The sequence below is a fragment of the Convolutriloba macropyga genome, chromosome 1, assembly GCF_964194025.1.
Source record: "Convolutriloba macropyga chromosome 1, txConMacr16.3, whole genome shotgun sequence".
NCBI lineage: Eukaryota > Metazoa > Xenacoelomorpha > Acoela > Convolutidae > Convolutriloba > Convolutriloba macropyga.
In genome coordinates, this window is record NC_134468.1 from 2602054 (window position 1) to 2615169 (window position 13116).

The following is a 13116-nucleotide window of genomic DNA, read 5'->3' on the forward strand; positions in this document are numbered from 1 at the left end:
TTGGTTGATAAAAATTTTCATTTTTAAAAAAATCTTCCTTGTTTCTCAGTTGCTCACGGTTTTGTATTGATAGCACCATAAAATGCGAACTGCTAGTTATTTGGATCTTCTCCGTTTGTCCCCCCCCCCAGTACGTTATGCGCCCCCCGGTTACAGAGCACGTGCCATTACATGGTAAATCACTAAGTAAAAATATGGCACGTGCGTCTGGAGGTGTAAATAATATGCGCCCACTAAGCTTAGGGGGGGGGGGGGGGCACAAACGGAAAAGATCCAGTTTGTCCAGTATTCGACTTCCAACATTTATTTCAAATTTTGATGACTTTTTTGAGGGTCGTTCGCATTTAGCCCCTTATCGCGCGAACTTAATCGTCTTTCACAGGGAGAAATTAGCTTAAATTGCAATAATTTGAAAATGATTCATTACAAAAATTGATTGTTGCAACTAATTGCCAATAATTCGGAAATAAAAATTAACATCCAAAAGTCTCGCGGCCTTGCATGTAAAGAACAAAATGAGTAGTACCCATTAAATTATTGCAATTTAAGTTAATTTCTCCCTGGGAGGCGAGGGTTATATAGCAACAGTTTCGGGTCTTTCCCATTATAGCCCCCCACCCCACCCCCCCCCCCCCAGCTTAGTGGTCAGATAACCTATAGCGCTCAAACATGGTAATTATAATGGGGGGGGGGGGGGGCTATAATGGGAAAGACCCAAAGTTTCAGTTGAATTATTTATTTGGGCAAAGTTTGGTTGCAATAGTTTTTTCTAAGAAACTTGCGCGCTTTGTAGTCTGCGTAAAAACTTGTAATGTTTTGCGCCTTAAGTCGTCTTCGGATTCCGTAAACCATTTCAAGATTTGAGCAAATTCTACGTTTTGAGGGCTAAATTTCTCAAGATAGTCGTGGATTATAATATCAAATTTGGGACGATTAATAACAAGGCTTATAACTCCTTAATGTCAGCTGTGTCAATATAAAGTGCACTACAGCTTTCAGTCGTATGATTATTATTGGAGGTTACAATTCAAGGTTGCTTTAGCATAAGTGACTGAAGGTTCTCTTTCAATTAAACACAATAAAAATAGAACTTGACATATCTAGTTGCAATATCTGAGGTCATTAAAGATCAGAATGCTGTCCACATCACGAAAAGCTGCATCTTTGTTTTTGCGGACAACACCAATGTCTGCGGCTCGCTGTATGTCATGGTGGAGCCATGTTGAAATGGCACCTCTTGATCCAATCGTGGGACTGACTGAATTGTTCAAAGAAGACAGCAATCCGAACAAGACAAACCTCGGAGTTGGTGCTTATCGGGATGATAACGGAAAACCATGGGTTCTGCCGTCTGTTAAAACTGCTGAAAAAACCGTTATGGACGCCAACATGGACAAAGAGTACCTAGGTATCGTTGGAGACCAGGAATTCACCAAACTTTCAATCAAACTTGCCCTTGGAAATGACAATCCTGCTCTTGAAAGAACATCAACAGTCCAGGCTTTGTCAGGAACTGGTGCCCTTAGGGTCTCGGCCAACTTCTTGAAGAAATTCAACCCAAAAGCCGTGTGGTTGCCTATGCCTAGTTGGGGAAATCACACCCCAATTTTTGGCCATGCTGGTCTGGAGGTAAAGGGATACCGCTATTACGACGAGAAAACGATTGGTCTAGATGTTTCTGGAATGTTAGATGCCATTTCAAAGATCCCCGAAGGTGACACAATTTTGCTGCATCCATCTGCTCATAACCCCACAGGAGTAGACCCCACTATGGAGGACTGGCAGAAAATTGAAGAGGTTGTCGCGTCGAGGAAATTGTTTCCACTCTTCGACATGGCATATCAAGTTAGTGTTACCAGCAAACCAAAAAAAAAGAATTTGTAATCAAGAACCGAGATCCCTCCGCGAAACCTGTATCGTTGCAATTAAAGTTTTTTTTTTGATTTTCGATCATGTCAATTTTAATGCAAGAAGGTCTTCATTGATTTTGTCTACGTGCAACAGTAGTATGTATATAAACAGTTTTGATTACTTCATTATTTTCCCAAATTTGGATTAATTTTTATGATTTTCGGATCTATTCTGTTTCGGTCACCCAGCTTAGTGGGTATACAAGTTTTACGCCCCAGGCGCATGTGCTATTTTTGTCTTAGTAACGTGCTATATTCCAAAATATTGCGGGGTATAGAAAACTGGGAGGGGGGGGGGGGGGGCAGAAACAAAATAGATACAATTTTTCCAAGTTCAGATTTTACCAAGGTGTTAGCTCTGTCGTGTTCCAACGTGATAGACTGTATCGACGTTTTTCCAGTTATGAAAATAAGAAAAAGGGAACAGCTTGGAGTGCAGCATCCGGCTAAGTGCTACTCATCATCCCATATTTTCCGACCTACATCCATCGTTGCCGGATGGAGTACACGGCCCTTTATATTTTTTTAATTTTTTTTTAAATGAAAATAAGAAATAAAAGCGTTGTTTTTCAGGGTTTTGCCAGTGGCGACCTTGAACGAGATGCATTCCCTGTTCGTCATTTTGTGGAGAAGGGACACTCTATTGCCCTCACCCAGAGCTACTCGAAGAATATGGGATTGTATGGTCTGCGTGTGGGAGCTCTGAGCTTTGTGTGTGAAAGCGCGGAAGAGGCTAAACGCGTTGAATCACAAGTATGTTGCTGTTATCTGCTATCGGGGCTACATTGCTCCTCATGGCTTAATTTCTGGTGCCAATACTAAGCGTCAACAAGAGATTTGTTGAACTCCGGTTTATTTGTAATCTTTCTCTTTGAACGAATATCAATTTACTTATTTTAATTTTTTAAAAGAAGTTTAGCCTTTCCTTGATTTCATGGCAACTGTAACCCTCTAAACAAGATAAAACTGAACTGAAGAATTGCAAAATGGGCTAAAACCCTTGATATCAACTCGAAATGCTGTTTTATTATTATTTTTTATTATTTGTTTATTTCAGGTGAAAATAATTATTAGACCAATGTACAGCATGCCTCCAAGCCACGGAGTTAGAATCGCCAAGACTATCTTGAAAGATAATGCTCTCAGAGCCGAGTGGGAGGTGGATGTGAAAACAATGGCCAACAGAATTATTGGAATGCGACATGCTTTAGTGGACGGGCTGAAAGCTCTTGGAAGCAGCCATGACTGGACGCATATCACGAACCAGATTGGCATGTTCTGTTTCACTGGACTTAATCAAGACCAGGTGTTGAAATTGAGAGAAGATTACTCTATCTACATGACGAAAGACGGCAGGGTTTCAGTGGCTGGCTTGACGCCCAAAAATGTTGAATATGTTGCACAAGCAATTCATAGTGTCACCAAGTAAATTAACGTCTTCAGCAAAAGTATCTTGACGAGGCTTTTGATCCTGAATTTGATGGTTGATATCCATTATTAACTGAAATTTGTTATCTATTGGATAATATGTCTGAATTTTGAGCTGGTGATCAAAATGAAAGGTGATTCTAATGTATCATTTTAACTTGAACTATGATGATGATAAGATTATTTAGTAATTGTACATCTAACTCATCTAATTTTATCTCCGAAATAATTATTGAAACGACCAGGTAACTCTTAGCATAAGAATCATATATTGTGATAAGGATCACGATGCCCACTTGAAATAAGTTTTCGGTAGCGTTATTTCTTCAACCGAAAAGTGGAAACCGAGACAGTATTGTGTTCTTCAATTTTAGTGTACAACTGTTGCCATGAAAAGTTTTTTTGGCTGTCGGACGTTAGCAATTATTCTATACTTTTTTATTGCAAAAGTTTTGCTTGACAGTTTTGTTCTAGAACATTTTTTCGATTTTACTTCTTGAGTCATTGAGTCACTTTTTCACGCTGGACTTCATGATATTTGCGCGTCCTAAATTACTCTTATTCAGAAATTATGCCTGTTGCTGAAACAAAAGCGAATGTAAGATAAACTATCACAAGGCAACGACAGACCAGTGGTTAATGATTCAGTCCATTAAGACGAAGGTCGGTGTCCGGAGGGATAAAATCTAGGCTAGAGTCCCTGCCGAATTTAATGGTCACGTTTAACGAAGTTTTTAAACGAAGTTTGAAGCATTTATATTTGTCCTGTTGGTCTTTTTTCTGGGCGATTTTTTTGATTGACAGATTCTTCGTCTGACCCATTTGACTTAAAAACGGGATAAACAGGTAGAGCTCAGCGGGCATTAAGTTTCATTAGAGGCCCTTAGCCGCGTTTAGTAGTCCTTCAAGTGCGTAGTGTGGTGAAGCTACTGGGAAGAACGTTATTTAAGGTTAAAAGATCATTTTTAGGAGTTTTTGAGCTCAAAATGTTGCAATTTTTCAAATTTTTTGTTGCGCCAGTCTAAAATTGAGGCTGATGAAAGTTGATAAAGGTCTTTTGCGAGACATAAGTACTTTTTATAGCCATTTTAAGAGCTATATGTTTTGGTAATCAAAACAAAACAAGCAAATTTTTACTAATTTTAACAACTTTTTTCAAGCTTTTTGAAAATTTTTGTCAAGCTTTTTGAAAATTTTTGTCATTTTATGAGTTTTTCTAGCCCTAGTTGTCAAGTAACCTCCTCTAGGGTTTTTTGATAAGTTGCTGAATAGTTTCTAGTGGAAGTGGAATGGTTTCAACATTTTAACATCACGAATTTTAGTATTTTTTGACAAAACGTTCAAATTTTTTCATTTTGAGCTTTGTTTTTCATTATTCACGTGTTTCCAGACGCAGGGCTCAGAAAATCTCCTTAAGGGTTTGATAATAAGTTACTGAAATATTCTTATTGGCCGTGGATTAATTTTCTATTTTTTAATGTCATCAATTTTAGCAATTTTTTGACAAAATTTGCATTTTCAAGTTTTTTAATTTTTTTTTTCACTTTCTAGGTTTCTCCAGCCTCAAGAGTCAAGGAAAATGAACCTCTTCTAGGGTTTGAAAATAGGTTACTGTATAGTCTCTGGATGTAATGGAATGTTCAAGATTTTAACATCACGAATTTTAGCATTTTTTTTTTACAAAATTTGCAGTTTTTGGCATTTACTGTCATTATTTACTCAGGTTTTTTCGGTCTTAGGGGTCAGAAAACCTCTGTTAGGGTTTGCTGATAAGTTACTGAAAAGTTTTCATGGGCCATGGAAAAGTTTTCAACTTTTTAATATCACAAATTTTAACAGTTTTTTGATTAAACGCGCAAAAAAGTTTTTTTTTCTTGTTTTAGGTTTCTTTAGCCTCAATACCAAGGAACCTCCACTAGGGTCTGAGAATAGGTTACTGCATAGTTTCTAGATGTAATGGAATGTTTTTCAAGTTTATACTGCTTCTCGTCAATAATAATTATAATATTGGCTTTAGAAATCTAGAGGCCACATGACGCTAATTTAAAACTGGTTGAAAATATAGTACTTTAATTTAATTGTTCTTTTTGATCGCGTGTAGTGTTGCTTTTTTGTCAAATATCTAAGCTACCATTTTGGACCAATTGAAGCAAATATTATACTTAAGATACAATTTTAGCTATTTTGTCCTGTTGGACGTTTGAAGCAGTTTTTGTATTTTCCTTCGGTTTTTTGTTTGTTTTAGTAATTTTGGTGATTCTTCGATTAATTGATATTGATTTTGTTTGTTTGTTAAAGAAAATCTGGGGTTTGTTACGAATATCCAGGATTTTTAATCTTTCTTCTTTTCCATCATTTACAAGAAGTGACACTTCCTCGTTTTTACAAGAAGTTACACCTCCTCTACATATTCTGCTACCAAGAAGTGACTTTTCAATGTTATGTAGGGTAGTTTTCACTAAAACAAAGGTTACAGTTTTTCAAATTTTGTGGTTTTTGCTTTTTTGTTTAATTTCGCTAACGAAGTTTTTAGCAATTATACTAGTTCTGTGGCCTTTGTTAATGCGATTTTTCGCTTGACCGATTTTTCGCCTGACCTCTTTGACTTTTCGTCCTAAAAACGAATTAAACAGGTAATGCACGGAGGGCATTAAGTTCTCCTGAATCGTACGCCTAACCAGTCTCTAAGAATGCGACTCACCAAAATGGTTTTGAAGCTACAATTTCATGGCGTGAAGGGTGATACTGAATTTTGAGAGTTTGACCCCCACTCAAACCCCCCTCCCCAACTCACTTCTTCCCCCACTCAGCCCACTCTCCTCCACCCGGCGGTTTGGACCCCCTTCTCTTCCAGCCCTCCCAACCGTACCCCCATCGTTTGACCCCCTCCAATCGCTTGCATCTCTGAGACCCAACTGGGTATGAGCCCAACTGGGTACTACCGAAAGCAACCGCCCGCCGGTCTTTTGAGAGCAATTATCGGTTATGTTTATATCTGTGAAAGGAATTAGGTGGGTCACTAATCGAGAGTAAGCATTTTCAAAAGGGTTTTACGAAACAATTTTTTTGAAATGCCAATTGGCTTTTTGCAGAAGTTTTTAATTAATTTGAATTTGACATTCCTTTTCCAGTGCTTTCTCCTTATATACTTTTTCTCTTGTTTTCTATTAGTTGGTAATTGAATTATGAATAAATATTATTTTGATTGCACAGTTTTTCAATTGTTGTTCCAGCGTTGCTATTAGTCATCGCAGTTTATGAGTTTTTGATATCAGGTTCGGTTTTTCCCATTAATTTTACTATTTTTTGTTTACAATGATTGTTGTCAAAGATAGGTGATTAATTTTTCGAAGTGGATATCTACTTTGAGCGTGTTCCGGAATCTTCAGGTTATGTTTTTTTTCTGATCTGTTCAACTATTTCATGATTTTTGAAGCCAAATCATAATGATTATTTTGGTCAAGTCGAAACAGAAGTGGAGTAAAAAGAGCAAGTGTTTTTGTGGCGTGAAATTTTTCTCCAATTTCAAAGTAGTCATAAAATGGTGTGTGAAAAAAATTTTCGCTCGCACGATTGTGAATTTTTGTTGAAGTGCGTCAATATATCTTGTGTTCGTGCTGTTTTTGTTTATTCTAAATGCTTTTCCTAATCAATTTCTCGTCATTTCTATGTCTAGTTTTTGTGTAGCCAATAACAATTTTTTGAATTGTATTTCAGGACTTGTTGTGCTTCTTGCGTGCAAGACTGTATTTTTTCACTCAGTGGAGTGAGTTTTTCTTCATTCCCATGACTTGTTTTTCATAGATGGCGTACCTCCCTCTCAAAATTAACTTTCATCGCTTTCAAAATACACAGATAACGCACCTAGACACTGATGACTTACTTCCTTTTCAAAATTATTTTTCTTCACTTTCAAAATACTTTTGGCTAATTAAATTGAAGATCAGTCAACAGAGTGTGTATCAGTAATTGAAGTTTATTTAAGGGCAGCTATTGAAAACAGCAGTAAGTCATACACAATCAAAATATGGTATCTGAGCAACTACTAAAAAACGAAAATTCTTTGTCTTTTTAAATTGTTTTGCAAGCTACATTGCAAAGCTTTGCAGCTATAGCAGCAATGTAGCCTTTTCTGGCAATCTGAGCTATTGCTTGGTCTTGATGGTTTTGGTTGAACCACGCAGTTTATAAATAAAACAATCTTCCGGCTGTTTTCCTTTATTATCGAAATGTGAAACAGAAAGTGGAGCGAAAAAAGCGATTGGTCTTGTGGCGTTAAATTTTTTAACGTTAATTTTAAATTAGTGTGAGAAACGGGTGTTTAAAAAATTCGTTTTCTCGATAGTTTTTTGCGCTGGCTGCTATTCGACTTGATTTATACAATTTTTTCTGTTTATTTTTATGATTTTTTTCTTTTCTAAATATTTTTTTAATTGCTCTCAAACGAAGTTTGTAGCAATTATATTAGTCCTGTTGGTCTTTTTTTATGCGATTTTTCGCTTGACCGATTTTTCGTCTAACGCTTTTGACTTTTCGTCCTCAAAAACGGGATAAACAGGTAGCGCCCAGCGGGCATTAAGTGCTCTTAGAGCCTTTCAGCTCTGTTTCAGCTCAAACTGTTTTGGAGACTTATACTTATGGTGTGAAGGGCGGTTCTGAGAGGTTGAGAAACCCCCCCCCCCCCCGTTGACCCCCATCCCCACCGCGCTGTTGCCCCCATCAGCCCCCAGTGCACCCCCCCCCCGTGGCTAGCTACTGACGAAGCCAACCGCTCGCCGGTCGTTTGAGAGCAATTCGCCCGACGTTAGTCGGTTATGTTCTATATGTTGTATATCAGGACTTGTCCTGTTGTTTTTTTTACTTTGTCATATAAAGTTGGTTTTGCTTTACCCTAGTTCACAGCTTTTCAAAATTTTGCGCCAAATCATTTGGACTTCTCTAGGCTGTTCCCATTTTCTCTCATTCAGCTAAAGGTTCTTTCAAACAGCAGTTGCTCATCAAAATAATTTAGATTCAACTGAGTCAGCATCGAAAAACGAAATGGAAACGGGTTTACACACGTACAGCTCACTTTTAGATACACGCTACGGGATCTTTGATATTAAGTCTTATTAACCATCTCTAATCCTCATTGGCACTGATACTAGCCGCTGTAGCCTTTCATTAAGATACAGTGGTATGTTCACCTACGGAATAAAATAATTCGCTTTTTAAAAATTTGTTTTCATTTTCAATAGGTGTTATGGGAATCAATGGCGGCTTTTTTCCGGCAATCTGGAGGGTATCTCCAATTTTTTTTCTGAATATGGCAGAGTATTCATGCGAGCCTGGCTTTCGACAGATAAAATGGGAAAATTTATATAACCATCCTCGAATAAGAGAATTGATACCATATAAATCTCAAGAAAGCAGAGTTCAACGGCCAAACTATCAATTTTTTTTAGCAAATTAGAGTTATTATTTTGCCGAAAAATTCACGGATACTGACGATACTGCTTTTTGGATGGGTTAAACTAGAAGTAGGCATTCCATACTAGGCCATATGCTTTTTTTGGGTGTTGCATTATTGAGTAGGGAGATTTAGTCATCTTAAGTTTGGATTTGAAAAATTGATATAATTTTTCATTTTTTTTCCATTTTTTTTGGCAAAAAATAATGGTAAATAGTGTTGGCTTCAACGTTTTAATCATTTAATACAGATTTTTTTGTAAAAAGACCTGTAAGAATGAGTTTTGATTTAGCAACGTTAACAGGCTGGATAAAAAGGTGTAAATAGATATTTTCTGTTTGATTAAAACTTCGGATACAGTTTAGGAGTATTTTCAACATCGTTGCATGTGCATCAGTTTTTAAAAGTTGAGATTTTTTCGGGCTCAATTTTTTTTTCGGAGCCGGGTTATTTATTGTTTCGGACTGTTGCAGCGCTTCCTGGCTAAAAATTGCCTTAAGTTAAATAATTAATCACTCACGCAACCGTTTTGTTTAAAAGTCATTGCTACATTGAGAATTTCAAGCAGTAATGAGCTGATTAAGATAAAATTCTTTTAAAAATTGTACTGTTGTAAATGTTTTGCTGCATTTCCTGAAGAATTTTGCCTTGCTGTGGCAGAGAATTTTTTGTGAAACTAAAACATTGGAACTCAAATAGGAGATATTATTAGCGTTCATTAAACTCTGAGTAAGAGTCAAAACCAGTAGAAAAATATTTCTGAGAAACGAGACGATTTAACAAGAAAACACAGCTGTTTTGCACTTCGTTGCTCGCTATTTTAAATTGAGTGTTATCCTCCTCTTGTTCTCGGCTAGCTGCGGTGGGCATTAGTAGGTTGATCTTATTATAAAGCATGGAGTAATTGAAAACTTAGTTGCTAAAATCACTAAAAAGGCGTTATTAAAAAGTTATTGCGTTTTATTTGTTTCATGTCGCTTTCGTTTTTAATTTTTAGATCAGAGTAATTGTAACCTCTGCCTTTTTTAATGAGCAAACAAAACCTTTGCCTTGCTGCTTCTATGTAATTTATTTAAGCATATCCGTGTATGACAATTTGACTTTTTTGACCATGTAAACTTTTCCTACCGGACCACATCAAAGCATTGTTGGAAAATTTCTCAAAGGCGGAATCAATGAGCTAAAAATTGAAAAACCGTTTGGAAAAGCAGACAATTATCAAAGTTCTCAGAAGTTGACGCATTTAACAAAAATTGCCGTTGTTCTTTGTTTCATTCGAATAATTGTGCATCATAGGAAATTTTATCATCTTTTGAGCTACATGATTGGGCTCATGAAAATTTATTTTAAAAAGTTTTATTCAAAGACTCATTTTTAATTGCTCTCAAACGAAGTTTGTAGCAATTATATTAGTCCTGTCGGTCTTTTTATGCAATTTTTCGCTGGACCGATTTTCGTCCTCAAAAACGGGATAAACAGGTAGCGCCCAGCGGGCATTAAGTGCTCTTAGAGCCTTTCAGCTCTGTTTCACCTCAAACTGTTTTGGAGACTTATACTTATACTTATGGTGTGAAGGGCGGTTCTTAGAGGTTGAGACAGTTCTGAGTTAGGTGATTATATTTTAAATTTATATTTTTTTCGGATTTAAAGTCATTGAAATGTAAAATATCAAAAACATAAATGGTTTTCAAATGTTTCCATTGACTACTTTTTTGTTTAAACTCAATGTCAAACAGGCTATTGAAAAAACCATTTGACCTTACTTCGTTGACTATTTCTTGTCTTCAATACTTTGGGAATCGAAACTGATCTCATTTTACACATTTTTATAGCTGATTGTATGATCTTGTTTTCCAAGGTTAACAAGGTCCTCCAAGGTTAATGATGCATGTTTGAACTTTATGTCCAGGTAACAATACTAGGGGAGCCCTCTTATTTAGCTTCAGTCGCAGTTGATTTGTTTTACAGGTTGGAATGAATTATTTTATGGCTATTTTGGATATTCAGAAATATCAGAATGAGATCTGGATTTTTTAAATTTGTAATCGAGCAGCGTATCTGCTGTTTTAACATATCGGAATTTTATAATTACGCATATAATGTTCCGACCCCGCTCATCCATTCTTTACTACAAAGACCAGGATCAAATGGTTGAAATGGAAAATAAAAAAATCAACTAATTTTTGCGAGACAACTGTGTCTCAGACCAAAAGCGTAAACTATTCAAAAATTAACATATCGCAATGAACATGTTGCGATATGCCATTTCTCAACGCTGTGCATTCTAGTTCATCAAGGAAGCAAAGTGAAATTATAAACTGTGCCATTATGCTCAAAAACAAAGTAATTGAAAACTCCTATCAATACCAAGAACTCATTTGTTAAATAGAAATTAATTACAGACATTAATTTATAGCTCACAGGAAGTGGGTTTGCGTCTGTTGTATTTGAGACTACGCCAGAATAATTTTTGCGAGAGAAATGTGTCTCAGACCAAAAGCGTAAACTATTCAAGAATTAACATATCGCATTGAACATGTTGCAATATGCCATTTCTCAACGCTGTGCATTCTAGTTCATCAAGGAAGCAAAGTGAAATTATAAACTGTGCCATTATGCTCAAAAACAAATTATTGAAAACTCCTATCAATACCAAGAACTCATTTGTTAATTAGAAATTCATTACAGTTCTTAATTTATAGCTCACAGGAAGTGGGTTTGCGTCTGTTGTATTTGAGACTACGCCAGAATAATTTTTGCGAGAGAACTGTGTCTCAGACCAAAAGCGTAAACTATTCAAAAATTAACATATCGCAATGAACATGTTGCGATATGCCATTTCTCAACGCTGTGCATTCTAGTTCATCAAGGATGCAAAGTGAAATTATTAACTGTGCCATTATGCTCAAAAACAAAGTAATTGAAAACTCCTATCAATACCAAGAACTCATTTGTTAAATAGAAATTAATTACAGACATTAATTTATAGCTCACAGGAAGTGGGTTTGCGTCTGTTGTATTTGAGACTACGCCAGAATAATTTTTGCGAGAGAACTGTGTCTCAGACCAAAAGCGTAAACTATTAGTAAATTAACATATCGCAATGAACATGTTGCGATATGCCATTTCTCAACGCTGTGCATTCTAGTTCATCAAGGATGCAAAGTGAAATTATTAACTGTGCCATTATGCTCAAAAACAAAGTAATTGAAAACTCCTATCAATACCAAGAACTCATTTGTTAAATAGAAATTAATTACAGACATTATTTTATAGCTCACAGGAAGTGGGTTTGCGTCTGTTGTATTTGAGACTACGCCAGAATATTTTTTGCGAGAGAAATGTGTCTCAGACCAAAAGCGTAAACTATTCAAGAATTAACATATCGCATTGAACATGTTGCGATATGCCATTTCTCAACGCTGTGCATTCTAGTTCATCAAGGAAGCAAAGTGAAATTATAAACTGTGCCATTATGCTCAAAAACAAATTATTGAAAACTCCTATCAATACCAAGAACTCATTTGTTAAATAGAAGTTCATTACAGTTTTTAATTTATAGCTCACAGGAATTGGGTTTGCGTCTGTTGTATTTGAGACTACGCAAGAATTTGAGAGTAATAAGATAAAATTGTAGCAAATTTCAAAAATTCGCCATCACTTTCCTCAAAATAATATGTTTGTAGTCATAAGAGACATTAAACTACAACTGAATGCTTTTTGTAGCTTCACTTTTACATCCTAAAGAAGCCAATTTATCGAGGCAAAACAAGTAGTCCATAAAGTTTAACGAAAACGATTGGTCAGAGCCATAAAAACTAACAGCTCAACTCTGAAACCATAATATATTGACGTTGGGCCGTTTTGACAAGTCAAATAACAAATCAATGACAAGTCAAATATCATATTTTAAGCGTTGAGAGAATAGGCAATTATTATATGTTATAATTTTAGAATAGATTTGATTAATTTTCACGCAAAATTCAGTATGCTTATGTTTTCTTTTTTTGCTTTTTGTAGTCGTATGACATTCTGGATATTGACAGGTGTAATGGTCTCATTGGCTCGAAATGGAAGTTTAAATGGAGCTGTTTTATGATTTCTGTTGATAGCTAATCGTTTTCATGACTTTGAAAAGTATAAACATATTTTTAAATTTCCCCTTTTTGTTTCTTGTCTACTTGTTCATTATTCCCAATAACGACAGGTCGAATATCCTATCTGGTGAGTTTTAGGTAATTTGTTTAGTTAAGGTCTTGTCTGACGCTACTTTTACTGTGTTCTTAAGTTCTTTAAAAAAGGTGATGGACATGACTTTTGGTCGTAATT

The 13116-nt window shown here is 36.0% G+C and overlaps 1 protein-coding gene across 1 annotated transcript; it reads left to right on the forward strand.

Annotated features, from left to right (window-relative positions):
* The first annotated feature begins 1091 nt into the window (after positions 1-1091).
* Positions 1092-3550, forward strand: LOC142344751 (aspartate aminotransferase, mitochondrial-like). Its single transcript, XM_075396649.1, has 3 exons — positions 1092-1845; positions 2484-2663; positions 2968-3550. The coding sequence occupies exons 1-3, from the start codon at positions 1135-1137 to the stop codon at positions 3337-3339; spliced, it is 1263 nt and encodes a 420-aa protein (XP_075252764.1). The 5' UTR covers positions 1092-1134; the 3' UTR covers positions 3340-3550.
* The last annotated feature ends 9566 nt before the right edge of the window (positions 3551-13116 follow it).

Excerpts from the sequence above, each read along its gene's own strand:
- LOC142344751 (XM_075396649.1), top strand. The coding sequence starts at position 1,135 with ATGCTGTCCACATCACGAAAAGCTGCATCTTTGTTTTTGCGGACAACA. Across the intron at positions 1,846-2,483 it reads TCTTCGACATGGCATATCAA|GGTTTTGCCAGTGGCGACCT; the intron begins GTTAGTGTTACC and ends GTTGTTTTTCAG. Across the intron at positions 2,664-2,967 it reads CTAAACGCGTTGAATCACAA|GTGAAAATAATTATTAGACC; the intron begins GTATGTTGCTGT and ends TGTTTATTTCAG.